The following is a 26699-nucleotide window of genomic DNA, read 5'->3' as shown; positions in this document are numbered from 1 at the left end:
AAAAAAAAAAAACTTGAAGAAAAGGGGTGCATATCCATTGAAGAATGACTGAATAAATTATGATATGCTAATGTAATGGAATACCCTAGTCCTGTAAGAAATGATGGGAGAGGCAGTCTTCAGAAGACTTTCTTGTACAAATGCATGAAGAATAAAGTGAACAAAATACAGAGAACATTTTATACATTTATTCACACGCATATATGCAATATATAGTGAAAATATGAGGCATATAGCATCCACAACATGGGGCATGTACAGTAAAATTTAAAAGTCTACTTTTAAGTAGATAAAAAATATATTTTCCTAACTCCTCCACAAAGTGGAGCTATATGTTCACATTTTTTTTTCTTTTTGTGTTGCGGATCAGAGTACACTTTACAAACAATCCAAAATAACAACCAAAAGAAAACATACAAAAAACAACCCCCAAACCCAAATCCAACAAAATACTTTCCTCTAAATCAAAATATACCCCAAACTCAAGTAAAAAACCTTCCTACTTTGGGCTTTAAAATAACTCAATTTTGTTAAACTGAAAGCTAGTAGCCTCTAACGGAATTTAAAACTTATCCCATTTTCTCTTTTTAATTCCATAAATTTATTTGTATTGTTGCGGAACAAATAATAATCTACAATCCTGCAATTAAGGAACTACTGCCCTCAATGAAGCGTCTCTGTGGGATGGTTTTTATTGAATTTTTTTTTTATTTTTTTGCAAAATGCATCTAGGAAGATGGTCAAATTAATTTCTTTCTATCCAGTAAATGCAATTTAAGCTTGCCGGCTATCCATCGCCCCTCGCCCTTGCTCTGGCACTGGCCACAACTCTCCTTATCTGACTCCACTGAAAAACAAGAAGTTCTTGAGAAGGGACCGCGTCTTTTGTTCATTGGTCAGCAATGCCTCCGATGCTGACCAATCCCGTGGATTCTAGTTCTCCATGGCAACGAGAGACGCTAACAGAGCTGCCAGTGTGCCAATTGCAGAAACAATTGGAGGGCGGAGATGGCGAAAAAGAATTACAGAAACTACGTGCGGCTGGGCAACTGGAACGAAGATATCTTTTTGGAGGAGGTATTGGCTGACGGTGCTGCGGACATCTCTGCAGCGAGTTCGAACCGATCTGCCACTGAGAGCTCCCTCTGGCCCCTTCGTTTCCCCACCCCCACCTCCTCCTTCACTCCGTTAGTTCTTATAAACTGATCTAAACCCTATCTACCACCCTTCCCACCCCATACCATCTTCCAGTCCCTTTTGATCTCTAGCTCCTTCCCACCCCCATTCATTCCCTCTGACCCCCCCATTCCCATCCCAGTCTTTGATTGACGCTCATTCTTTCCTCAGACCCTCCCCCAGAATCCCCTCAGCTCCTCCAAAGTGTTCTTCTTTTGACCGTCCTCCCATTTTTCTTCCTATTGATCTCCAAACACATTTCTTTTTCAAAATATTTATATATTTTTCAGTTATATGTATAATTTTCGACATTCATTTTTGTAGTTTTCTCCCTCTCATCCATCCTTCCCTTCCCCCACAAGAATACGCAAGTAATTTGCTATAGTTTATACATTTACAATCAGAAGACATTTTCTAATGACTTCCCTTCCCCAGAATAGATTTTTCCTATCATTTAGCCGGTTCATGGTGATTAACCCACCAACTTACTCAGCGTCTCCCTATTCAGAGCCCTAGAGCTCTGTCATTTACCCAGGGTCAATGAGTAAGTCAACAGCAAAAGGGAACTACAAGTCAATACTTGAACTCAGGTTTTCCTGGTTTTGAAACTTGGTGAAAATTTATTTATACAGCACCTATTATGTGTCAAATACGGAGCTAATTACTAAGGAAATTTAGCAGGAGAGAGATACTATCATCTCCATTTCACAGTTGAGTTAACACAATCAGAAGTTAAATGATTTGCTCTAGGTCACATAACTGCTGAGTTTCTGAGTCAAGATTTGAATTCAGGTCTTTTTGACCCTGGCTCTATCCATTGTGCCACCAAATAGCCTCTTTTTTTATATATATTTGTATGAAGAACTTAAGAAATACTTGAAACTTGAAAATTGTCAAGTATTATGGAAATACAATATAAGATAATTTATATCACAAAAGAAATATTCACCTTAGAAAGTGTAGTGAAAGACTGGAAGGTGGCTCAATAAATTTAAAATTATTTTTTAAAAATTCTGAATAAATTTAGAGCCTAAAATACCTGATATTATGCAATCTAATCATAGATTAAGTCAATCACTCAATTGATAAGAATTTAATCGCATATAAGTACTGATTAATAAAAATCAATTCCTTTCTACTTGTTACAGCCATTGTCCAAGTAAAATTTCTAGAAAGTCACACTTGCGAATATTATCCTTTGAATTGAATCTTCTTTTGCCCTCCTTTTTTTTCCTCTCCCATTTAACCAGGAAATGATGAAAGATTTTTTGGAAAAAAGAGATCAGGGGCAGCTCCTTATACAGAGAAATAGAAGACTGATTACGAATCTCTTAAAACTGGTAATTTTAAATTATATCTTTTTATATTGGGAAGAAAACAAAGGTTATTATTTTACTATATTGATATTTTGCATGACCACACATTTTAAATTTGCAATATAATTTTGCAATATAATTTTCAATAATATTTCAGCCAATGAAATAATTGTCCAGATAAAAATGCAAATAATGAACCCAGAATTGAGGATGTAAACTTACAACAGGCTGAACAATGATATGCTTCAATGAATGAAAATGAATATGAAAAAAGGTGACCAACAGATTGTACCATTAAATGACTCTAGTGTGCCAGGTAAAGCACTATGCCAGATTCCGAGGATGCAAAGACAAAAATGAAGCAATACCTGCTCTTGAGAAACTTACATTCTTAATTTTTCTTTTGATTCAAGGTATTTATATTTCTTTCTTTCTTTCTTATTTAATCTTTGTGTTTCTCATGGAAATTCTCATCAATTACTGACTTTGAGTTCCTTCCTCTATTCAGGAAATTTTATTACCTTGTAGATCTTGACCCTTCACTCCCCCCTCGCTTTTATTTTCCTCTGAAGTATCAAAAGAGCTTAGAACTATCAGTTTCTGAAGTGTCTCCATGGAAGAAACTGCTCTATTTTCTAAATGCTGTGGTACAATTTTCCTCTTTTCCCTCCCTCCTTTATTTGATTTTCTTTCCTTTTGCTATGCATTTTTTCTTTCTAAGTCCATGCTTTCCCATGCCCTTTTAGATGTCTTTAGGTGCTCTGATTTCCTATCTCCTTAAGCAGGAAGCTGTCCAAAGAGGCACAATAATCCATCAGAGGAATTGGTCTTCTTGTATACAATTTGTAAATTTTAATCCCTCTAAAGTCTTCATCTCCCAATACATAATATAGCCTTCTTCTGGGAATATTTTTTTTTACTCCTTTTCATCTAGATCACCATAATCTGATGGATGTGAGGTGGTAGTTCAAAGTTATTTTATTTTTCATTTACCTAATTATTAGTGATTTAGAGTGTTTTCTCACATGGCTATTGATAAGTTGAATTTCTTCCTCTGAAAACTACCTATTCTTTATATAGTTTGATGATTTATCAATTTAGGAATGACATTCTTATAAATTTGAATCAGTTCTCTCTCTTTCTCTCTCTATTTATATTTGTATGTGTGTGTGTGTGTGCTATTTATGATTTTTTCAAAGATTGGTCATAAAAGAGAGGAGAGATACAAGATCATATTAGAGGGAATGGTAGATCTGGTGGAGTTTTTTTTTTTTAAAGAAGGATGAAGTCTTGGGCATATATCTGTAATCAGTAAGGAAGTAATCAGTATATAGGGAGAGAAAAATGGAGGAATCCCAAATGTTATTAAGAATGTAAAGCATCCTGAGTTGGCTTTATTAAGGAGAAGGGCCTCATCTCTATGAGAAAGCAAAGAAGATAGGGAGAAATAATGTCAGAGAGATCTGAGATGAGGTGAGAAAAAGACTGGGAAGGTTTTGATGAATGATTTTGATTTTCTCTATAAAACTGAGGGGAGCTTCTCATTTAAGATAATGAAGGAGTTTGTATTGTGAGTCTTGAGAAGAGAAAAAAGTTTGAAATCACTTCTGTGATAAAGAATCAATTAGGAAGAAATAGCATCTCCACACTGCAGTGAATGTCCAATTGACATTAGATAACAGAAATTGGTAGTACATCTAGTCTTCAGAGTTGTTTACTCTAGCTCTGTTCAATAACATATGAAAAGGAGTAAAAGAAGCAAATGTTGGGAACATTCTAGGGTTAGGACTTGACAAGCTATGATTGACAGTAGGACAAGGGAGCCAGGGATTCAAAAATTTCAGATAGTGCAAAATTGAATTGGTTTACTGAGATTTGGGGTGGGGGAGGGTGTAATTAGAGCAAAATGATTGCCTGAGAAGGAACTGCGGAGTGAAGGGTCTAGAGGTCATTGTAGGGGTGAAGAATAGTTTTGGGAGTAGTGTAAGATAAAAGGAAAGAGAATGTTAGATGATTATAGTCAAATACAAACATTTTGAAATTCTTTAACATAGAAGCAGAACATGTGTGGAACATTTGTTTTCATGAGATCAAGAATATGAATAGATTGAGGAACTAAAAAGTTTGGGGAAATTGAAGGAATTTCAACACTTATGTTTCCTTTTTATGTCTCCTTTTATGAGGACAGGGGTTAGCGTAGAGAGTGAAAATGTGAGCTGAGCTCATTGAAAAAGGAAGGAAAATGTCTGGGGATCAGTAGATTACAACCACCAAGTTCTGAATTGAATCAGAAATTGGGAAAGAGTGATTTCTCAAAGGAGAGTTGTTGACTGATGGCAGTGGAAAGAAGTTATGTAAGTGGCAGTGGGGAACAAGGAGTATTCTGACTTCCCAACCAGAACCAATGAATTGGGGGGGGGCGGTATAATAAAGGGTACACGTACTAGAAAAAATGGCCAGCAATACAATTTTATCTATGAGTAGCTAGTTCTATATGAAAGGAACACAACAAGAGGAGCATGAAAGGAAGAAGCCTAAAGTGAAAAGAAGTTTATTAATTATAGAGTAATAGTTTCAGAGGGGAGAGTGGAAAGGGTGGGCAGATTTAGAATGGGACATCATTAGTGAGGAGGAGAAGAGGGAGGATTAAGGTCAAGTCAAGTCATGTTAGGAAGCATTTAAGAACATGCACTATGCTAAGCTTTGGGTTTTTTTTTTTGCAAGCCAAATGGGGTTAAGTGGCTTGCCCAAGGCCACACAGCTAGGTAATTATTAAGTGTCTGAGACCGGATTTGAACCCAGGTACTCCTGACTCCAAGGCCGGTGCTTTATCCACTACGCCACCTAGCTGCCCTTATGCTAAGCTTTGAGGATAGAAAGAAAGTAAAAGTCAAAAACAACCCAAAACCCCAAACCCAACAAAAACATAATCCTTGTTCTTTGGCAGTTCATAATCAAATGGGAGAGATACCATAGAAACAACTATGTATGACTAGATAAAACTATAGATATGTGTAATTATAGATATATATATATATAGATTTATCGGATATAGATATAGATAAATTGACAATAATCTCAAAGAGAAGGCACTAAGATGAAGAAATACTGGGAAAAGTGAATGACAATGAGGTAATGGGAGACATATTTGAAGTCAGAGTTTCAGTATCACGCAGAGGGGGAGAAGATGAAGAGACAAGATTATGCTAACCACTGACTGAAGAATGATCCCAGGAAGAGTATCAATGTCTGGGGGAATTTTGCTGATGAAGACAAGTAATTAGAATTTTCAAGGTCTTGTCTTGGTTCTTAATTGCCAGGCAACTCCTTGGAGGTATTATGTTCCAGACCTAGCAGGATTGTTGGGAGCAAAAAAGGGGGAATTATGGAAGTAGAGTATAGGACAGGCTAGAAATATAGCATATTTTTAAATTTTAAATGTTTTTGCTAGTGGTAGTTTGTGGTTTTATTTCTCTTTATTTTGTTTTTTTTTTAATATTACAGACAGAAATTTCTTTTACTGAAGATGGATTTGTTCATTATGGAGATAAAGTATTAGTCTTGAATCCTGACTGGGAAGATCCTCATGGTGGTCAAGTTGTATTTGGGAGATTAGTATTGTCAGTGACTCCAGAAGAAATGAAAGCACACATAAGTAATGACATAGAAGTTCCCTGTGAAGTGACTGCTATGCATGGTGTGGCCCCAATGGGCAGAAACACATTTATCATTTTAAGGTAGAAACATTTCATTACTTTATATTGGGAATAAACATCAATTTTAAGTTGTATTCTAAAGATGTTCTGAACTTCATAATTTAGAGTAGGGATGGCTTTGATGAAAGATAATGGGAAATAAGAACATGTAAAAACAATTCATTTTTATTATTAAACATCATTTGGATTTTGTGTGCCTTCTAGTAGGTATTTTTATTTTTCAGAGGTGAATCTGATAGCTTAGTTTTCTGTCCAAAATGTCATTGTTCAGATGGTGAAAGTAGACAGCACATGAGTAGAACAGATTCTGGGGCCCTTATTCTTGGAAAGATATGACCCATTTGGAATTATCTGCCACTACAACAAATGAGTATTTGGGTAAATGAAAATAGGCATAGAGCTGAGAGCTACTTAAGAGTTGGATGAACAAAGTCTGGAGAACCATGATGCAAATGAAAACAACTGCTTTTAAAAAATAATAGCATGGTGCATGTAGAAGAAGCAAACCCTACAACTATTGACAATTACCTTTTTTTACACCATGTATATTTATTTTGTTTACACTAACCAAACTAGATTTAATTTTTATGCTTTACTAGGAATTCTTAGCCTGAAGTTCATGAATTTTTTGATGCCTTGATAATTCTATTTCAACATAATTGATTTCCTTAAAAATTTCTATGCATAAAAAACACTGTTCCAAAAAGGGGTCTATATAGGCTTCAATAGTATACCAAAGATATCTATCACACAAAAAGTTTAAAAATCTCTGCTTTGGATCTAAGAACCCCAATTCTTGTTCTATGTTAGTGTATCTTGAGGATATAAAAGCGCTTATTTTATTCTGTGTTCTTCTAATTTTTAGAATTAACTTTGCTAGTAGGTGGGAACTGGGGGACATTGAAAAACTCCACTTGTTAAATAAGAGTTCTTTCAGGACAACCTCATTTGTAATAAAACTATCTCTTTTTGCAGGTAATATGATGATAGACTTGGAAAATCCTAAAGATTTAATTTAAAAGTTAGTTGAAACAAATAATTTTTGCAAAGTTGCAGGTTATAAAATAAACTCAAATAAATCATTAACATTTCTATATCACCAACAAAACTCAGTAAGAAGAGACATTAATAGATAGGCAATTTAAAGTTAACTGCAGAACTTACTAATTACTTAGCTGTGTGACCAGGTAGGTCACTTAATCCTATTGCCTTGCAAAAACTAAAATAAGAAAGAAAGAAAGAAAGAAAGAAAGAAAGAAAGAAAGAGAGAAAAGAAGAAAGAAAGAAAGAAAGAAAGAAAGAATGTAACTGTAGATAGTATAAAATATTTTGGTGTCTACTTGCCAAAACAAACCTACAAACAACATGAACATAATTATAAAACTTTTTTACAATTACATTTAAATAATTGAGGAAATATTAATTGTTCATGAGTTGGCAGAGCCAATATAATAAAAAAATTGACAATTCTAGGAGAAGTGAAGCCAAGATGGCTGATTAAAGGTAGGGACTCTCCTGAGGTCTCCCCAAACCACTCCAAATATCTTTAAATAATGTCTTTAACCAAATTCTAGGGTGACAGAATCCACAAAAAGATAGTAAACCAATTTTCCAGCCTAAGACAATCTGGAAGATCAGAGGGTAAGAGAAGAGTTCAGGGCAGGCCAGGCTGTACCAGAAACAGAAAACTCGGTGATTGGGTCAGTGGGCAGCCATGGCGGTTTACAAACCTCTCACCCAGAGAATACCAAGGACAACTTAGAAGGTCAGCAAGAAAAGTCTGCCACAGCAGGGTGAGGAGTTCAGTTTAGCAGAGTCCTCAGCAGCACAAACTCAGCCCTAGAAGACCAGGAGCAGACTTAGGGAACCACTGAATCAGCAGATGCAGCTGTTTCTGGACCTGTCAACCCATAGATAGTAAGAGGGTAGGGGGAGACTGCAGAAGTGTCTCTGCTATTCTTGAGGCAGGACTCTGTGGCTTTGCCCATACTCAGATCCAGGTCAAAGTTTGGTTCCCAGTTTCAGGAAAAGGAGAAGAAGCATAACAGAGCTCACTGCCTGCTTCGGAGCAGGGGCCATCCTCCTTACAGCTCCAGAGCAGAGGGGAGTGGTCATCCACAGACCAGAGCACAGACCAGGAGAGTAGTCATGATCTCTCATAAGACCTTGGGAGAATTGAACACTTGCAGGTTCCTAGAATTATCTCTGAAGATAGCTGTAAAAAATCTCAAAATCTTGGGAAAGTACATCCTCTACCCTGGAACTAGAGCCCCACCTTAACAAAGAGTTAAAATCAAGTCATAGGCTGGAGAAATAAGCAAATAACAGAAGAAAAAACTTGCAGCCAAAGTCAGTTACTATGGTCATATGGAAGATCAAAATACACACTTAGAAGATGATAAACTGAAAACTGCTTCATCCAAAGTCACTGAGAAAAATATGAACTGGTATCAGGCTATGGAATAGCTCAAAAATGATTTTGAAAATTAAGTAAAGGAGATAGAGGAAAAATTGGGAAAAGAAATGAGAGTGATGTGGGAAAATCATGAAAACTGAGTCAGTAGCTTAGTGAAGGAGATACAAAAAATACTGAAGAAAGTAACATCTTGAAAACCAGACTGGGACAAATGGAAAATGAGTTAGAAAAAAAGCCAATGAGGAGAAGAATGCCTTAAAAAGCAGGATTAGTTAAATGCAAAGGGAGATACCAAAACTCACTAAAGAAAACAATTTCTTAAAATATAAAATGGAGCAAAGGGAAAATAATGACTTTGTGAGAAATTAAGAAGCAATAAAACAAACCCAAAAGAATGACAAACTAGGAAGAAAATGTGAAATAGCTCTTTGGAAAAACAATTGACCTGAAAACACACCCAGAAGAGATAATTTTAAAATTACTGGACTACATGAAAACTATGACCAAAAAAGAACCTAGACATCATTTTTCAAGAAATTATCAGGAAAACTGCCCTGATATTCTAGAAGCAGAAGGTAAATAGAAATTGAAAGAATCCACTGATAATCTCCTGAAAGAGATCCCAAAATGAAAACTGTCAGGAATATTATAGCCAAATTTTAGAGTTCCCAAGCCAAGAAGAAAATATTGCAGCCTGGAAGAAACAATTCTAATATCATGGAACCACAGTTAGAATAACATAAGAGACAGCACCTTCTACATTAAGGGATCATAGGGCTTGGAATATAATATTCCAGAAGGCAAAAGGAGTTTGGATTGAAAAATTCAATTGCCCAGCAAAACTGAACATACACTTTCATGGGAAAAGATGGACATCCAGTGAAGTAGGGGAATTTCAAATTTTCCTGATCAAACAACCAGAGCTGAGCAGAAAATTTGATATTCAAATACAAGACTCAAGAGAAATAGAAAAAAGTAAAGATAAAAGGCAAATCATAGAGGACTTAATGATGTTGAATTGCTTATTTTCCTGCATGGAAAGATGATACTAATAACTCATGAACTTTCTCATTTATTAGAGCAGTTAGAAGGAGCATATTTAGACAAGGCATAGGTGGGAGTTGAATTTGAAGGGATAATGAAGAAGATAGAGATAATGTATGAGAGAAGAATGTACTAGGAGAAAGGAAAGGGGGGAGCTAGAATGGAGTAAGTTATTTCACATTAAAGAGGCAAGAACAGGGAGGTGGTGAGGGGGAGTGAGTAAACCTTGATCTCAATGGAAATGTCTTAGAGGGGGAGTAACACATACACTCAACTGAGTATAGAAATCTATCCTTCCCTAGTAGAAAAGGAAAGGGATGGGAGAAAGGGGACAGGGTAGGGTGGTGGTGGTGGTGGCGGTGGTGGTGATAAAAGGGATGGAAGATTGTGGGAGGGAATGGGTGAAAGGAGAGAATAGAATAAATGGAAGTAAGGGGAATAGTATGGAGGGAAATACAGTTAGTAAAAATTTTTGAAATTTCTCTGATAAAGACCTCATTTCTCAAAGAGAGATATGAGTCAAATTAATAAAAAATAAGGACCATTCCCCAATTGATAAATGATCAAAAGATATGAACAGTTTTAGATGAAGTTATCAATGCTTTCTATTTAATTAACTTTTAAAAATATGTCTTAACTCACTATTTACAAGGAGAAATACAAGTTGGAAGAATTCTGAGGTCCTACCTTATGCCTATTCGATTGGCTAATAGAACAGAAAGAGAAAAAGACAAATATTGGAGGGAATGTAGGAAAAATGAAGCAACAATACACTATTGGAGGAGTTATTAAAGAATTCAACAATTCTTTAGAGCAATTTGGAACTACATCCACAGGGCTATAAAACTATGCCTACCTTTTGACCTAGCAATGCCACTGCTAGGTCTTTATTTCAGAAGAGATGAAAAATAGGAAGGAAAAGGACCTATAAGTATAAGGATATTTATAGCAGCTCTTTTCTTGTGGCAAGGAACTATAAATTGAGGGGATGACTGAATAAATTCTGGTATGTGAATAAGATGAAATTCTATTCTCTTATGAGAAACGATGAACAATATTCTCTCAGAAAAAAACTTACATGAGCAGATGTAATGGGAAATACTATATTCCAAGAAACAGCAATATTGTAGGATGATCAGTTGTGAATGCTTTACCTTTTCTCAGAAATGCTGTTACCCAAGGGAATTCTGAAGGACTTATGATAAAGAATACTATTCCTCCCCAAGACAGAGCTGATGGCATCTGAATACAGATTGAAGCATACTTTAAAATTTTTTTTTCTCGAGGTTTTTTTTTGGGGGGAGGAGAGGTTATGTTTACTTTTACAATATGACTTTTATAGTAATATTTTTCATGACTACACATTTTAAATTACATCAAATGACTTTCTTTCTCAATGAGGGGGAGTGGGATGGAAGGGAGAGAATTTGAAACTCAAGGCTTTGAAACTTGTTTTTGCATGCAACTGGGGAAAAACAAAATAAAATTGTCTTACGCTTTTAAAAAAAGCAATTTGGAGCACTGACCTTGGAATCAGAATGATGGGAGTCCAAATCCAACCTCAGATATGTGACACTACCTGTGTGACCTTGGGCAAGTCCCCTAACCCTGATTGTCTCTCATCCAGGGCCATCTCCAGTTGTCTTGATTAATATCTAGTCACTGGGCCCAAATAGTTTTGGAGGAGAAAGTGAGGTTGGTGACTTAGCACAGTAACCCCTCACTCACTTCCATTTCATGTGCTTATCATGGCATTAGCTCTCTGATGTCTAGTTCTTTGATAATGCAGGACAAACATCATCATCATCATCTTGTACTTTTAAATGTTTTTTAGGTCATTTTCTTTTTTTTTTTGCATCACTATCATAGCCCTCTTCTTTCTTTAACCCCCAAACAAAAGTAGAATGAAGCAAAACAAATTTGAGTTGCATTTGTTGTGTTTCCTTTTGCATCTACAATGCATTAACTTTTTTTTTGCTTGAACAACAATGCAGTGGTGTTAAGTGACTTGCCCAAAGTCACACAGCTAGGTAATTATTAAGTGTGTTTGAATATGGATTTGAACTCAGGTCTTTCTGACTTCAGGGCCAGTGCTCTATCTACTGTGCCACCTAGCTGCCCCTACAATGAATTAACTCGATAATGAAATATCCAAGTCGGTATTTTCCATGCTTTCTCAGGAGAGGAGGATCAAAGGGCAAAACATAACTCAGTGATTTTGCAGTCACAAAAAGTGACATTTCCTTGAAACTCATCTAGTTTTATTTCATTCCCTACTTTGCCACTCATGCCCTGGTTTCCCCACAATACCTATTTCCTTATTTCTTTAGCTTCTTTCATAATGATTGATTAGTCAGCAAATGTTCTTTGTGTATCTGATTGCTGAGAAATATTGAAAGACAACAAAACTATTATTTCTTTTCTCAAAGAGTTTCCAATTTAGATTGTCAGGTAGACTCTATGAAACAAAAGAGGACCAGATTTATAGAAGAATCCCAAATAAAAATTAATATAGCATAGTGATACATAAGAAATATAAGGGTACAGAGGTAGTCAAAATAACCACAGGGATCCAGACATTTGCCATGTCTATTCCTTTTATTACAGCTTTTCAAGATTGATCAGTATAGTAGAAAGAGCACTAAAATTGTACTCCAAAGATCTGTATTTGAATTTATGTTCTGATAATTGTTATCTATGAGATAACTTTATAGTGCTATATCCCAGGCAACTCTTGAGGACCATAGATTATAGAAAACTATGTATCTGCATAGATGGACGAAGTTTCCTCATGTGGAAGTCCCCATATTATTTAAATCACAGGTCTGAACCAAAAAAAAGAAAAATAAAAAATCAAATCTGTTAGCACAACAGTATAAATTACTGCTTAAGATCAACCTTCATTCCTCTAGTTCAGCCAGAATAACTATCTTCCTATTCCCTAATGCAGTGTTCTCATTCTTATCTCTAGCTATGAGTAAATTAGGATGGAGATGAGTTGCTCAGTATAGCTGACCTTTCAAACCTTAATTGAGGTGTATTTTAACTGCACTAACCTTCATATATAATCCAACCACAATAACATTTAGTTAATTTCTTCATCGTAGAATGAATCTTCCAAGTTGAATTTTGATAGAACAGAGGAGGGTAATTTATGGTGCAATAAAAAGTGTTGGACTTGGAGTTAAATTCCTGACTTTAACCTCTTCTATTAAGGATGGAGGCTTGGAGAGGTCACTCAATCTACTGGAGTTTCAGTTTCCTCTTCTTTAAAATGAACTATCGGTGTCAAACTCAAATGGAAATGAATCTCTATGGACCATGTATTGACTTTACAAACCACACAAGTAATCATTCTCCCTCCCTCCCTCTCCCTCTCCTCCTCCTCCTCCTCCTTCTTTTCTCTCTCTCTCTCTCTCTCTCTCTCTCTCTCTCTCTCTCTCTCTCTCTCTCTCTCTCTCTCTCCTTTTCCCTTTTAATTTGTTTTGTTAAATAGTTCCCTATTCATTTTTATCTGTTTTGGCCACAAGTGGGAATGTTGCATGCAAGCCACACATACTACTCACTGGCCACAAGTTGGCTTGATCAGATGACCTCTAAGGTACTGTCCGTTTTTGCATTTGCTTACTATTCTATGATATTAAGCAAACTATTTTGGTTGCAAAATATAGACAATTTTCAGCGGTTGGAATTTATGCTTCAAATTAGTTATTTTGTGAACAGAAAGGTATATATTCTTGAATGTTCTCGGTCTAGGTCTTCCTGTCTTTTTTTTTAAACCACTGCTAAAGAAAATGGATTTTTACAAATTTCTATTCCACAATGTCACAGCTGGAAAGGACTTTTGAGATCTCCCAGTCCAACTCACTCATTTTTCAGTTTTATGGATGAAAAAAGTATAATCCAGAATGGTAAAATGACCCATCCAAGGGTCAGAATAACAATCATTATGTAATACTGTCTTCCAATCAACCATACATCATATGTGTGTTTATTCTATATACTTTAGGCATCAGGGAGGTGGTACCACTACAAGCAATTGAATTGGATATTTGGGTGAAGGGGTACTGTGCTAAGAAACCTACCTCACTTTCTCCTCCAGAACCATCTAGGTCCAGTGGCCAGAAATGAATCAGGACAACTGGAGATGGCTCTGGATGTGAGACAATCAGGGTGAAGTGACTTACCCAAAACCGCTCAGTACAAGTCAAGTGACTAAGGCTGAATTCAAACTCCTGTCCTCTAAGGCCAGTGTTTTATCCAATGTGTCACCAGTGTATAGAGCACCCATCCTAGAGTCAGGAGAACCTGAGTTCAAATCTGGACTCAGACATTTAATAATTACTTAGCTATGTGACCTTGGGCAAGTCACGTAACCCCATTGCCTTTTAAAAACTTAAAAAAAAGACTCAATTCTACTTTATATAAGAACATCATGAAGTTTTGATTCTACTAAATGTCCTTCAAATCTTAGTTCAACTAAGCACTAAAGGTAATAATAACTACACTAAGACTTTTGGAACATCCAGTAAAAATAAAAATAAATAATGTGCTACAATTAAAGTCCTTTATATTCTTATTAAAATATTTTTATTTTTAAAAACTAGTTTTTTCCTATATTCCAATTTATGATTTTTTTGAGGGGGGATAGTATGACATGAGATCACCTTTAAATAATTTAATACAACATGACTTTTCATGGGGGAAGTTTTGAATTAGTTATCCTTTAGAAAACAGGTTTGGGGGGCAGCTAGGTGGTATAGTAGATAAAGCACTGGCCTTGGAGTCAGGAGTACCTGGGTTCAAATCGGGTCTCAGACACTTAATAATTACCTAGTTGTGTGACCTTGGGCAAGCCACTTAACCCCATTTGCCTTGCAAAAACCTAAAAAAAAAAAAAAAAAGAAAACAGGTTTGGGTACATTTTGGACAGGAAAAATAAAAGTTTTCTGGTTTTTTTTTTTGGGTGGAAAAACTATTCTTCGTAGTCCTTTGCCAAATTATGAGTTATTGATAGTAACATTTATAGTTCATTTTTAATGAAGTATATTTGGTCATTTGAAGCTAAAAATTGATATTTTAAGTTTCATATAATTATCACAAAATATATTTTTCTCTAATGGGAGTTAGTGTTAGGGGTAAAGTAAACACAAGAGAGTTTAATTCAAATTTTCTATCTCCTACCTTTCCCTATTCATTTGTTTTTTGCTTTTTTTTAATAGAAGAATTGTACTGATAAGAAATTTGGTGCCAATTTGGTGCCTCAGGTTCATCTAAAGATTTCAAATGCATATTCCTAGAATGACCTAATGCAGATGAATGTTGCTTATAGGACAAAAAAGCTAAAGACAAATTTTCATATTTTATTATCTCATTCAAGTAAGACAAATTAATATGTGACCATGAAGCTCAGACACATTGTAGTAGACTGAATGTAGATCACACCTTTTTCTTCAACTCTAGCTTAGGAAACTGTTAAAACCACATGCTTAGAGGGCGGCTAGGGGGCACAGTGGATAGAGCACCGGCCCTGGAGTCAGGAGTACCTGAGTTCAAATCCGGCCTCAGACGCTTAATAATTACCTAGCTGTGTGGTTTTGGGCAAGCCACTTAACCCCATTTACCTTACAAAAACCGAAAAAACAAAACAAAACTAAAAACCTCCAACATGCTTAGTCAGAGAACAATAAGAAACACAATGACAACAGAAAGAATAAAATAAAAATAAAAAGGAAAGAAAATATGGTTATATGGATGGAAAAATTTATAATGAATTATTTAATAGGGATTTAAATAAAAAATCTTTATAGGTATTTTTATTTCAACACATAATATTCTAAGATACTGCAAATTGAATATCTTATAATGAAATAAGATTATAGATACTAGATTCAGAGCTGGGAGGAACTTCAAAGGTCATTTAGTTCAACTCCTTAATTTTCCAACTAACAAAACTGAGGACTGGAGAAATTAAAATGATTCTAATATTATATAATTGTTTTTCATATAAGTTTATTGATTTTTCAGTTGTGTCTGACTTTTTGAGACCCTATTTAGGTTTTGTTTTGTTTTTTTGACAAAGATATGGGAGAAGTTTGTCATTTCATTCTTCAACTCATTTTACAGAGGAGGAAACTAAGGTAAATGGAATGATTTGCTCAAGGTCACAGTTAATGTAAGTATTTTTGCAATTCAAAAGGATCTCATTTTTAAGGGCAGCCTATTTTCAAGGGCATCTTAATTTACAATTAGTATGGTATGCTAAGGATAATTAAAGATGGATATAGATATATTGATTTATAGGCACAAAAATCTAGTACAAAAACTAATATCTTGTTTCTTCTTTTTTGATAGCTTAGATGGAAATGCACTGGGTGAGTCTGTCAGATATGGGCAGAATTTTGGTCTTGGAACAACAGCTGGTTTTGAGGATAAGATGGTATGTAATCAAAATGTGTACTTAGTTTTATGTTATTAATACCCAAGTCCCCTTACATCTTCAAGAGACCTAGTGAAATACCTGAAGTATGCTGAGAGGATATACAAGAGAGTATTTGCAAGAATCTCAGAGGATGGAAGGTGTGGATTTCTTCTAGCTATTCATTTGGAAACAGTGTCCCCCTTGATAAGATCAAGGATGTATTGAAGTGAGGTAAATACTAGTTTATTTTTTAACATTTTAAGGTGATCTAATGAACAGAAAGTTGAATAGAGAATCAAGAGTTCTATTAGTGTCTCAATATATTTTTATACAAGTTTAGATGCATTCTGTTCATCTTCTTCTTCTAGATTTACAGAAGATAACATTATACTCTCAAAAACTACATTGGAAAAATAACTTTATTTGGAGAAGCAATGGGGCATAATAAAAAGAGTACTACCTTTGGAATTATGAGACTTGAGTTTGAGTCCAGTCTTCCAAAATTGCAAATTGTGTGACATGGGGAAAAATTACTCTCTGAGCCTGTTTCTTCATTTTTAAATAGGGACAATAACGACATTATGGAAGAGTTGTGGTGGGGAAAAACTCTTTGTAAAATGTAAAACATCAAAAAATTCCAGTTCTTTTGTCTCCTTTGGAGCATGGAAGGAGCGACTTTCTCTATGGAAGACATACCTATGGGAGTCTTTGCCTCCCCAGACTCCACTGGTTCAGAGAATTGGGTCAATTGTTTTTGAAAACCGGCTTTTGAAACTTGTGACTGAGGGGTAGGGCAGAACTGTTCTTGCTGATCAAAGAAGGTAATTAAATCAACTTACCCATAATCAACAAGGACTCATGGACTGGACTTGCAAAGAGGCCTCCTGACCACCCTGGCCCTCTAGGTTCTGAGCCCCTGAACTTTGTATTTCTCTGTGTGTGTTTTGTACCACTCTAGAACCCTATTTGAGAGCAGGCACTGTGTATTTTTTTGATCTTTACATCTCCAGAGCTCAGCAGAATGCTTTGCACATATATAATAAATATCAAGGTTTATGCAACTGAATGAATTGAATTGAGTACAGTTCATTAAGATCTACATTCCCGGACATAGAAAGTTGTCATGGTATGATTCCAATGTGATCTTATTTTCCTGAGCAATTGGCCATGTCCACTTTATGACTAGACCTATTCTAGGTATGCTATCTACTAAGCTGATATCAGCATCACCAGTGACTCCTTTATTTTAAGGGAAACATGGACCTACCAGGAATGAGGTCTTCGGTGGAAGTAATCATCCCACTTGTTCCAGTCAAATAGAACTAGACTGATGCTCATCATGATGTTTTTGGATACATTGGGGAGTAGTGGTTGGCAGGAACAATGGCCAGATAATGACTGGAATTACTTATTGGTGAGATGAAGAAAGAAAGATGCAAGTACAGAAGATAAGAGTCTTTTTTAAAGGTAGCATGCTCTATTGGAATGAACACAGGTTTAGGTCAGAGAGAGAGTTTGAGTTCAGATATCACCTCTGATGTTTCCTACCTTGGTCAAGTCACTTAACTTCCCCAACCTTCAATTTTCTCATCTGAAATATGAAGGATTTGGGCTAAATTGTCTCTGAGGTTCCTTCTAATGTTAGAACAATGATGTCATGAAAGATAACTTCAACTGATACAGCAAGACCACCTGTTAAAAAAAAACTGAAGGCAGAGGTGTATTATTCATTTGTTCAACATTTATTGTTATTCTGATATGTTCATAACACACAAGGAATGACTGAAGAAAAGTAACTTGTTCTTTAACTCCCAAAGAGCTTACTTATAGGCTAATCCTATTTGATTCTCACTCTACTTTATCCCTGTTCTTTTTCAGTTTTATTTGGGAAGTGACCATAAGACAACAACAAGGGCATCAAAGATGTCTTCACTTCAGGATGTTTATCTCACAGATGAATTCTCCTATTTGACTTGCTGGCAAGCTGTTTATTTTGATCCTCAGTTGCGCCTTGAATATGAAGGCTATCCAGTTCCTGTAAGAATGTTTTCTTTATTTTTCTCCCAGGAGTGTGGTAGTGGTAGATTTTCCCAGGAACCTTGGCAGTAATCTAGTTTCATTCACACATAAATGAAGTCCCCATCATTATATATCTTGAAAGTGGTTTTCCCGCCTTCACTTTGAAGACCTCCAATCAGAGTAAAACTGTTATCGTTTGAGATATCACTTTCTACTTTGGGGCATCTCTAACTGTTAGGAAGATTTTTATTTTTCTAATGTCAAGACTAAATTTGCCTCTTTGTTTCTACGTATGTTTTCTGGTTTTATTTCTCTGGTCAAACAGATTGTCTAATCCATCCTTTGTCTAATCCATCTGATCCATCCAAATACTTGAAGAGACTGGTATGTCCCTGAAGAGTTTTTTCTTCTCTGGACTATACATGTCCAATTCCTTTAACTGAACATTTTATGACATACACTTGAGCCCCTTCCCTATTCTGAATGCCCTTTATTTTACATAATCCAGCCTATAATCCTTCTTAAACTGTGGTTCCTCAAACCTGAACATAATACTTCATAAGAGGTCTGATGAGGGTAATGTAAAATGATACAATCACTTCCTTATTTCTGGAAGTTTTTCCTATTTTAATGTAGCTCAGGCTTATAGTAACTTTTTTGGCTATCACGTTTTACTGTTAACCCTTATTGAGGGTTGCAAATCACTAAAACTGCCAGATTTTTTTTTATAGAAAATTGTTGTCTAGTTATTTTTTCTTCAAATTGTACCTGAGAAGGGATTTTTCTTTTTAGGTTTTTTTCCAAGACAAATGGGGTTAAGTGGCTTGCCCAAGGTCAAACAGCTAGGTAATTATTAAGTGTCTGAGACCCGATTTGAACCGAGGTACTCCTGACTCCAGGGCTGGTGCTTTATCCACTGCACCACCTAGCAGCCCCGAGAAGGGATTTTTTAATATCCATATTCAAGACTCTATATTTATTCCTGATGAAATTCATCTTAGTAGATTCACCCAAATGCTCCTTATCACATATTTATCACCCAGATGTCTTCTGTCTTCTTGCTTTCTTTATACATTTCATACGAAGAGGCAGCCTTACTTTTGGCCAAGCCAAAATTCTTTAATTGTATAAGCTCCCATTTCTTCCTACAGTCATTCCAACACTCTCACCTATCTTTAAACTCTTCCTGTCTACTGACTCTCTGTTGCCTATCCTTCCATTTTCCTGATACCTACCATCTCATATCACTTTTGTCCTTTGAGTCTACAGAGTTGCTTTCACTTCTTCACATCTTACTCTCCTTTTTAATACTCTACGATCTGGCTTCCAACCTCATCATTCATTCAAAACTGTTGTCCTATAGTTGCCAATGATTTTTTTGAAAAAAAATCTTCTGTTTCTTATAATTATTTCAAATATACCTACCTATCAAATATCCCCCTACCTATTCTCAAAGAGCCATCCTACATAACAAATACATTTTAAAGAGGAGCATATGGATACATTGAAAAAGTGTTAAAAACAGAATATGTGACACTTGTTGATATTCCTACCTCTATGAGGGAGTAGTTTGGTAATATTCTTTCCTATTTTTTTTCTTTTGAATCATGCTTAATCTTTTAAATTTTGTTACATTCACTTTTGATTTCTTTTAGTTTTTTTTTTTTTTTGCAGGGTTATGGGGTTAAGTGGCTTGCCCAAGGCCACACAGCTAGGTAATTATTAAGTGTCTGAGGCCAGATTTGAACTCAGGTACTCATGACTCCAGGGTCAGTGCTCTATCCACTGTGGCCCCCTAGCCGCCCCTACTTTTGACTTTTTGATGTGTAGTTCTTTCCTTTTATATTGTTATAGTTGTTGTCTATATTATTTCCTTGGTTCTGTTTATCTCATTTTGCATCACTTCATATAGATCTTTCTAGTTCCTATAGGTCTTATTATTTGTTCATCATATGCATAATTTCTTGCAATAAAATAATATCCCATTATTTCCTATAGAACAATTTATTTAGCTATTTCCCAACTGATATTGATTTATTTTCAATTCCTTGTTGTCATAAAAAAGTGTTGCTATAAATATTTTAGTATATGTGGGGACTTCCTTCTTTCCATAACTCTCTTCTTAAAAAAAGTTCTTTGGGGTATAAACCTAGTAATTAAGTCTTTAGTTCAAAGGATATGAATATTTCTGTCCAATTATTTACATAATTCTAAATTGATTTCCAGAATGGTCATACCATAACACATCTATACCAACAGTGTATTAGTGTGACTATTCTTCCACTAGCCCTCCAACATTGACTATTATCAGTTTTGCAAATATAAAGAATGTGAGGTAAAATCTCAGGGTTGTTTTGATTGGTGTTTATTTTATAATTTGTGATTTGGAACATTCTTTTAAGTTATGTATATTTTGCAATACTTATTTTGAGGACTGCTTGTTCATCTCTTTTAGCCACTTATCTACTGGAAATGGCTATCAGTATTATGTGTATTTATTCATTGTCTCCATATCTTAGAGAACAAGCCTTTATTAGAAGAAATTTGATAGAAAAATTTATTTATTTATCCTCCTTGTCTTTTTTTCTTATCTTAGATATTAATTCTGTATTATTCATTTTTGTTCTGGTATTTACCTTGTAAAAGTCATTTACTATCTTCTATAATGCAAACAAATAAGAATTGATTTGGGATACTTTGAGTCTTAAACCTCTTTCAGTCAATGCAGATTGTCAACATCTCTGCTACATGGCTTTTCACAGAATTATCTGAGTCATTGAGAGGTTGAGTAGCTTGCCTTGGATTCCACAGATAGCACCCATAAGGACAGGTCCTGAAATCAGGTCATAGAGTTATAAATTTAGAGCTGGAAGGGAGTTGGAGTTTAGAGATCATCTAGTTCTGTTCCCTTATTTTACAGATGAGTCAAACCTAGGAAGATAAGAGGTTTGCACAAGGTCATACAGGTAATTCGTTCTAGAGTTAATGCTTGTTCCACTACAACTATTCTTCTAGACTTGATCCAATATGTCATTCTATCTGTTACTTATGTCATTGTGTTAATGTAGGAGCCACATCACAATGCTGATGACAATTTTTGAGTTTATGGTACTCTAAAACCTCCAATTTTTTTTTCCACATGAAATAATGAGATCCCCTTCCTTTTTCCTCTCCTCAACCACAGGTGAGCACACATGCAGAGGTCAGTCTTGAGCAATTCCTGAAACTAAAACTTGTTTTTTTTTTTTTAATTCTGTGCCCCAAGCCCAGTGTCTAATATCATGTCCTGATTGATCTTTGTGTTTTGTATAAATCTAGTCAGAAACAATTCTGACCTGTTTAGCTTTTACTATATCATCTTTTAGTCACAGAATCATAGAACCTTCAGGGAAGAAGTGCCTAAGAGATCATCTAATCAAGCTACTTTATTTCAACTTTTCTAATATTAGATTCACTAGTTGGGAGTCTGTTTATTGCTTTTTTTCTATAATATGAGAAATCTATCATACCCATAATTTATTATTGAAGAAAAAGATAGCAATACTGTATCCTGTGTTTTTAGGTACCAGTATATCAGAAAAAATATTTATTTAACAGTATTCTTAATTCAAGCCATATCTTAGAGGGGAAAAATAATCCAAATTAGCTCAGTCCTCCTCCTCTCCTTTCCCTAATCCTCCCTAATGCCCTTAATCATCTCTCAACCCCAAGACACTTTGAAGTAACATTTGTAAGAATCTTGAACAAGGCAAATAGTGATATGTTAGAATAAAGTTTTGGGTTAACATTCTAGAACAATAATCACTATTCAGTTCTTTACAAGGCCTTCTGCATAAGGATGAAAACAGGGGCCTTCTCCCTCCTTTCAGTAATCATAATCTTTTCTGAATGGCATATGGGTATTTCCCTTGGCTGCATCACTGACCAATTGCTTCTGGGGAAGAGGAAGATCTCAATATGACAAGAGATACCCTTGTGTTTTAGAGTTGGGTCCCCCCCGCCCCATAATGGAATTCTTGGTACTTTGATCTTTTTTTTTTAAATCACTTTCCTAAAAGGAAAAATCTGGAAAGAATTTTAGCTTGGAGAACATATTATTAATTAATATTTTTAGTTGAGCTAAAAAGAAAGTTTTTAATGTGTTTACACAATAGGTAAGCCTTGGGAGTGACCCTGAAGTTCAGAATCATTATATGATTTGTGGCATCTAAATTCAGGCAGGCAGTAACTGTCAGAGTAGGGATTTAAACTCTGATCTTCCTCACTCCAAATCCATCATTTTATCAAGTCTAGTCAAATCAACAAGAAATTATTAAGTCCCTACTATGTGCCAGATATTTTACTAAGTTTCTAGAGATAAGAAAGGTAAAAACAGTCTCTTATTTCAAGGAGCTCAGTTCTAGTGGAAGACACAAATAAGTTAAACAAGGAAGGAACTGGAGATAATATTAGAGGGTAAGCATCAGCATTTATTAAAAGAGATTAGGAAAGATTTCTTGTGGAAGATGAGATTTTTAACTGGAACTTGACAGCCAGGAGAGTCAGACAGTGAAAATGCACAGGTAATCAAGTGACTTGTATAAGGAGTAGCAAGGAGGTCACTGTCAATGGATCACAGAATATATGGGATGGAGAAAGGACTAAGAAGACTAGACATATAGAAGAGGGTCAGGTTATGAAAGCCTTCAAAAGACAGAGGATTTTATATTTTATTCTCAGGTGATAGGGAGGTACCACAATTTATTAAATGGAGAGGTGACAGGGTAAGACATGTATTTTAGTAAAATCACTTTGACAGCTGACTGGATGAACTGGAGTGAGGAGGAACTTTAGAACTAACCAGCTGGCCTTTGTAATAGGTCAGGTATGAGATATTAGGGGTCTGTACCAGGATGGTGACAGTCAGAGGAGAAAAGGGGACATATATGAGATGCTATAAAGAGAATCTATAAGATTAATAAGAAAAGGGGAGAGTTGAGAGAGAGAGAGAAAGAGAGAGAGAGAGAGAGAGAGAGAGAGAGAGAGAGAGAGAGAGAGAGAATAATAAAGGCTAACATAAGTTCTTATTCTGGGTGACTGTGGGTGATGGTGTTATCTTTAATAGAAATGGGGAAGATAGGAAGAGAGGAGGATTTTGTGGGAAAGATAATGAGTTCATTTTTGTACATAGTGATTTTAAGTTTAAATATCTGAAGAACATTTGGTCTGAGATGTCCAATATGGATTTGGAGATGCTAGTCAAGAAGATCAGGAGAGAGGTTAGAAATGGAGAAATAGTTCTGAAAATCATTTTAATAGAGATGATTAAATTCAGGGGAGCTGATGAGATGACCAAGTGAAATAGCATAGAAGGACATTCATAAGCCTGGTTAGTGCACTTAAATCTAGTAAAGGATAATGAGAAAGCTGTCAGAGGGAAGGAGAACCAGGAGAGAATAGTGAATGAAAAGCCTAGAGAGAAGAGAGTATGGCAGAGAAGACAGTGATCAACAGTGTCAAGAAGAATGAGGACAGAGAAAAGACCATTGAATCGGGTACTTCAGAGAACACTGGTAAGTTGTATGGAGCAGTTTCCATTGAATGATGAGGCCAGAGAGGATGTGGAGGCACCAATTGTACCTACTCAAGAAGTTTAATCAAAAGAGAGAGAAGAAAGATACGATGATAGTGGAGAAGGATGGATCAAGTGAAGTTTTATGGAAGATGGAAAACACCAAGATGTGTTTGTAGGGAAATAACTAGAAAAAAGAGTAAAGATTAGTGAAAAAGAGAGTGAATATTAGTGAATCGGGGTAGAAAGAAGGCAATATGCTGGAGAAGATGGGATGGAATGAGATTGCTTATATATGTAGATAGCATGCTACTTACTTTCCTTTTGCCTAGAAGTAACTGAAAGTAAAAAAAAATGATCCCTAAAATATCATAATAAAACTTTTTGTACATGTAAATGTTGATGTAGTATTTGCAATTACTATTTTCACAATTACTTTTGTTTGAAGTATGATGACTTTACTTAATATAGTCAATTAATAATAATAAATGTCATACAGGGACCTAATTTACCAAAGGTTCTTTAATTAGTACTTAAATAATACTTTATTTTTCTAGGCAAATACCAAGATCCTTATCAAGCACTGCCATACGAACCAAGCACTAGCAGCTAACAGGAAATATTCTTTAAGGTACTCCTGATGTTGAAAAATGGTTAACAAACAAAGGTAGAATATAAATTTTTTGAGACCAGAAACATTTCTGTTTTTGTGACTCCTAACATAATTCCATTGAATATATATTCATCTCACCTCAACACTGTTAATTAAGTCATGGAAAATATAGTGTTAGGGAAAATGACTTAAAAGAACAGATTTAAAATATTGACAGTGGGCTAAATGACGATCCAGAGGGTTTTGACAGTTTTATGGTGGGGTTTGAATATGATATCCTAATGATTCTATTACAGGACTATGTTGGTTAGGGCTTTTAGCAGTCTGCTCATACTGTATTAATGGGACATGATAAAAAGTCCATTAAGGATAGGATGTCATTGCCCAAGACTAACAAAATGAAAATTTTTAGCCATTTGTAGGATATTCCATGAGATCTGACATAATCCCATCCAATTTATTTCTTGTTATCTCAAAAGCTATTTTAAAACTATCTGAGAATCTAGGATTTCCTTAGTAAAGGATTCTATAGGATTTTAGAGAAATATATATATATCCATATATCCATACAATATAAACACAAACATGATTCAGAGTTGAATTGATCTTTGCCAATTTTGAGCTAGTCAAATTTCTAATTTTTTTCTATTAGATTGGATCTCTGATTTTATCAAAATTATAAATTTATAATCTTTGAAAGTTACCCAAGGTCACTGAGAATTTAAATCACTTGTCCATGGTCAACTTGTTCATGCATGCTAGATTGCATAATGGATGGGATTTCCAACTTCCAATACCGGTCCTTTAAGTACTAAGTTATCTTATCTTTTAAATTTATAATAGTAACATACATGTATATAGTGCTTTACTGCTTCCAAACATTTTCTGATTTGATCTTCACAAATGTTCTATTTTTATGAGGTAGGTAGTATAGGTAATAACATCTCCATTTTAAAGATGAAAAGATAGAGGATCAAATAAGTGAAATGACTTACCCAAGACAACAACTCACCAGTCCCAACTTCATCCATGGTACTTTACTTTTAAATCTAAGCATTCTTTTTGACTCACTGTTAAATGTTCAAACTGATTCCTAATTTGACTAGGCAATTCTCTCTTGCTTTTCTTTTCTCAGAACATACTTTGGAAAGGAATGTGAAGTCGCTTGTCACACATATTTGGATGCTCACAGATCTGAAAAACCATTAAACCACTGGATTTTATGTACTGGGGATCCAAGCAACCATTCATCTATTATTTTAGACAGACCCAAGTATCCATCAATAAAACTCATTTCAGAATAGCAAGTAGTGAGCACAGCTACACCATAATCTATTGGATGAAAACTCTTTTCTGTGACTTATGCTTTTAACAAGTAGAATTGTAATTTTTAATGAAATTAACCCTCTTCTTGATGTATTGAAATAGATTCTTTTAAAATTAACTATAAGACTCTTTCAAAGTTATATGGAATGATATGTGCTTAACTACCTTTATAATGTAAAGATTGTTGGTAAAGATTTATGACTATATTTTCATTTTTCTTTGTGTGGATTCTTTTTTAGACTAGCTCCTAGAGGACAGGAACCATGACCTTATCAATTAACTGTGAATTGTGCTGTTAAAAATAGTTATTAAATATTATTTGAAGATAACCAATTGATTATTCTTGACTAATGATGGAAATCAGTAATGAAACTGAAATCTCAAGATTTAATTATGCCTGATAGCATTGTGTTTGGCAACTCTTCAAAATATTTCCTTTAAGAATATGTCATCATGGGGTGGCTAGGTGGCACAGTGGATAAAGCACCAGCCCTGGAGTCAGGAGTACCTGGGTTCAAATCCAGCCTCAGACACTTAATAATTACCTAGCTGTGTGGCCTTGGGCAAGCCACTTAACCCCATTTGCCTTGCAAAAAAAAAACAAACCTAAAAAAACCAAAAAATGAATATGTCATCATAACAGAAACTGTTGCAGTTCAGTTGAGCTGCTTGGAGGGAGAGGACATCAACTTTTTCTTTTCAATTCTCTATTGTACAATTGAAACATTAGTCAGGAGCCTAAGAATTTCTATTGCCTGCCTTGACTTAACCTGACCAAAAGCTTTTTTGTACATTCCGTAAGAGTCTTGAGTACCATTTCTTGGAAAATAACTTCTTTGAGTCTTTGCAAGGTACAAAAATCTTATCATCTCTCTCTACCTGGTTCTCTGTCATAAAAAATTATTATGTGAGATTATTTTTCTCTTATTATTAATTAATTATAATGATAATTATTTAACCAATTATTAAATTAAGGTGTTCCATTCCTATTTCCTCATTCAGAAATCAACTCCTTTAAGTTCTTCAGTCAGTCTCTGAAGACCATTGTTGATAGATAAGATTGCCCAAATCCTTGGGGTATGCACTTTTTTATTTTTAGTG

The 26699-nt window shown here is 35.1% G+C and overlaps 1 protein-coding gene across 1 annotated transcript; it reads left to right on the top strand.

Annotated features, from left to right (window-relative positions):
- The first annotated feature begins 952 nt into the window (after positions 1–952).
- CFAP161 (cilia and flagella associated protein 161) lies at positions 953–25804 on the top strand. The gene is made up of 7 exons (XM_074233995.1): positions 953–1077; positions 2427–2516; positions 5997–6229; positions 16023–16107; positions 17968–18126; positions 24217–24290; positions 25408–25804. The coding sequence occupies exons 1-7, from the start codon at positions 1009–1011 to the stop codon at positions 25574–25576; spliced, it is 879 nt and encodes a 292-aa protein (XP_074090096.1). The 5' UTR covers positions 953–1008; the 3' UTR covers positions 25577–25804.
- Positions 25805–26699: the final 895 nt, after the last annotated feature.

This window comes from Macrotis lagotis, chromosome 4 (genome assembly GCF_037893015.1).
Source record: "Macrotis lagotis isolate mMagLag1 chromosome 4, bilby.v1.9.chrom.fasta, whole genome shotgun sequence".
Classification (NCBI taxonomy): Eukaryota; Metazoa; Chordata; class Mammalia; order Peramelemorphia; family Peramelidae; genus Macrotis; species Macrotis lagotis.
Note: the sequence above shows the minus strand (reverse complement) of the source record. Positions and strands in the feature narration are given on the sequence as shown.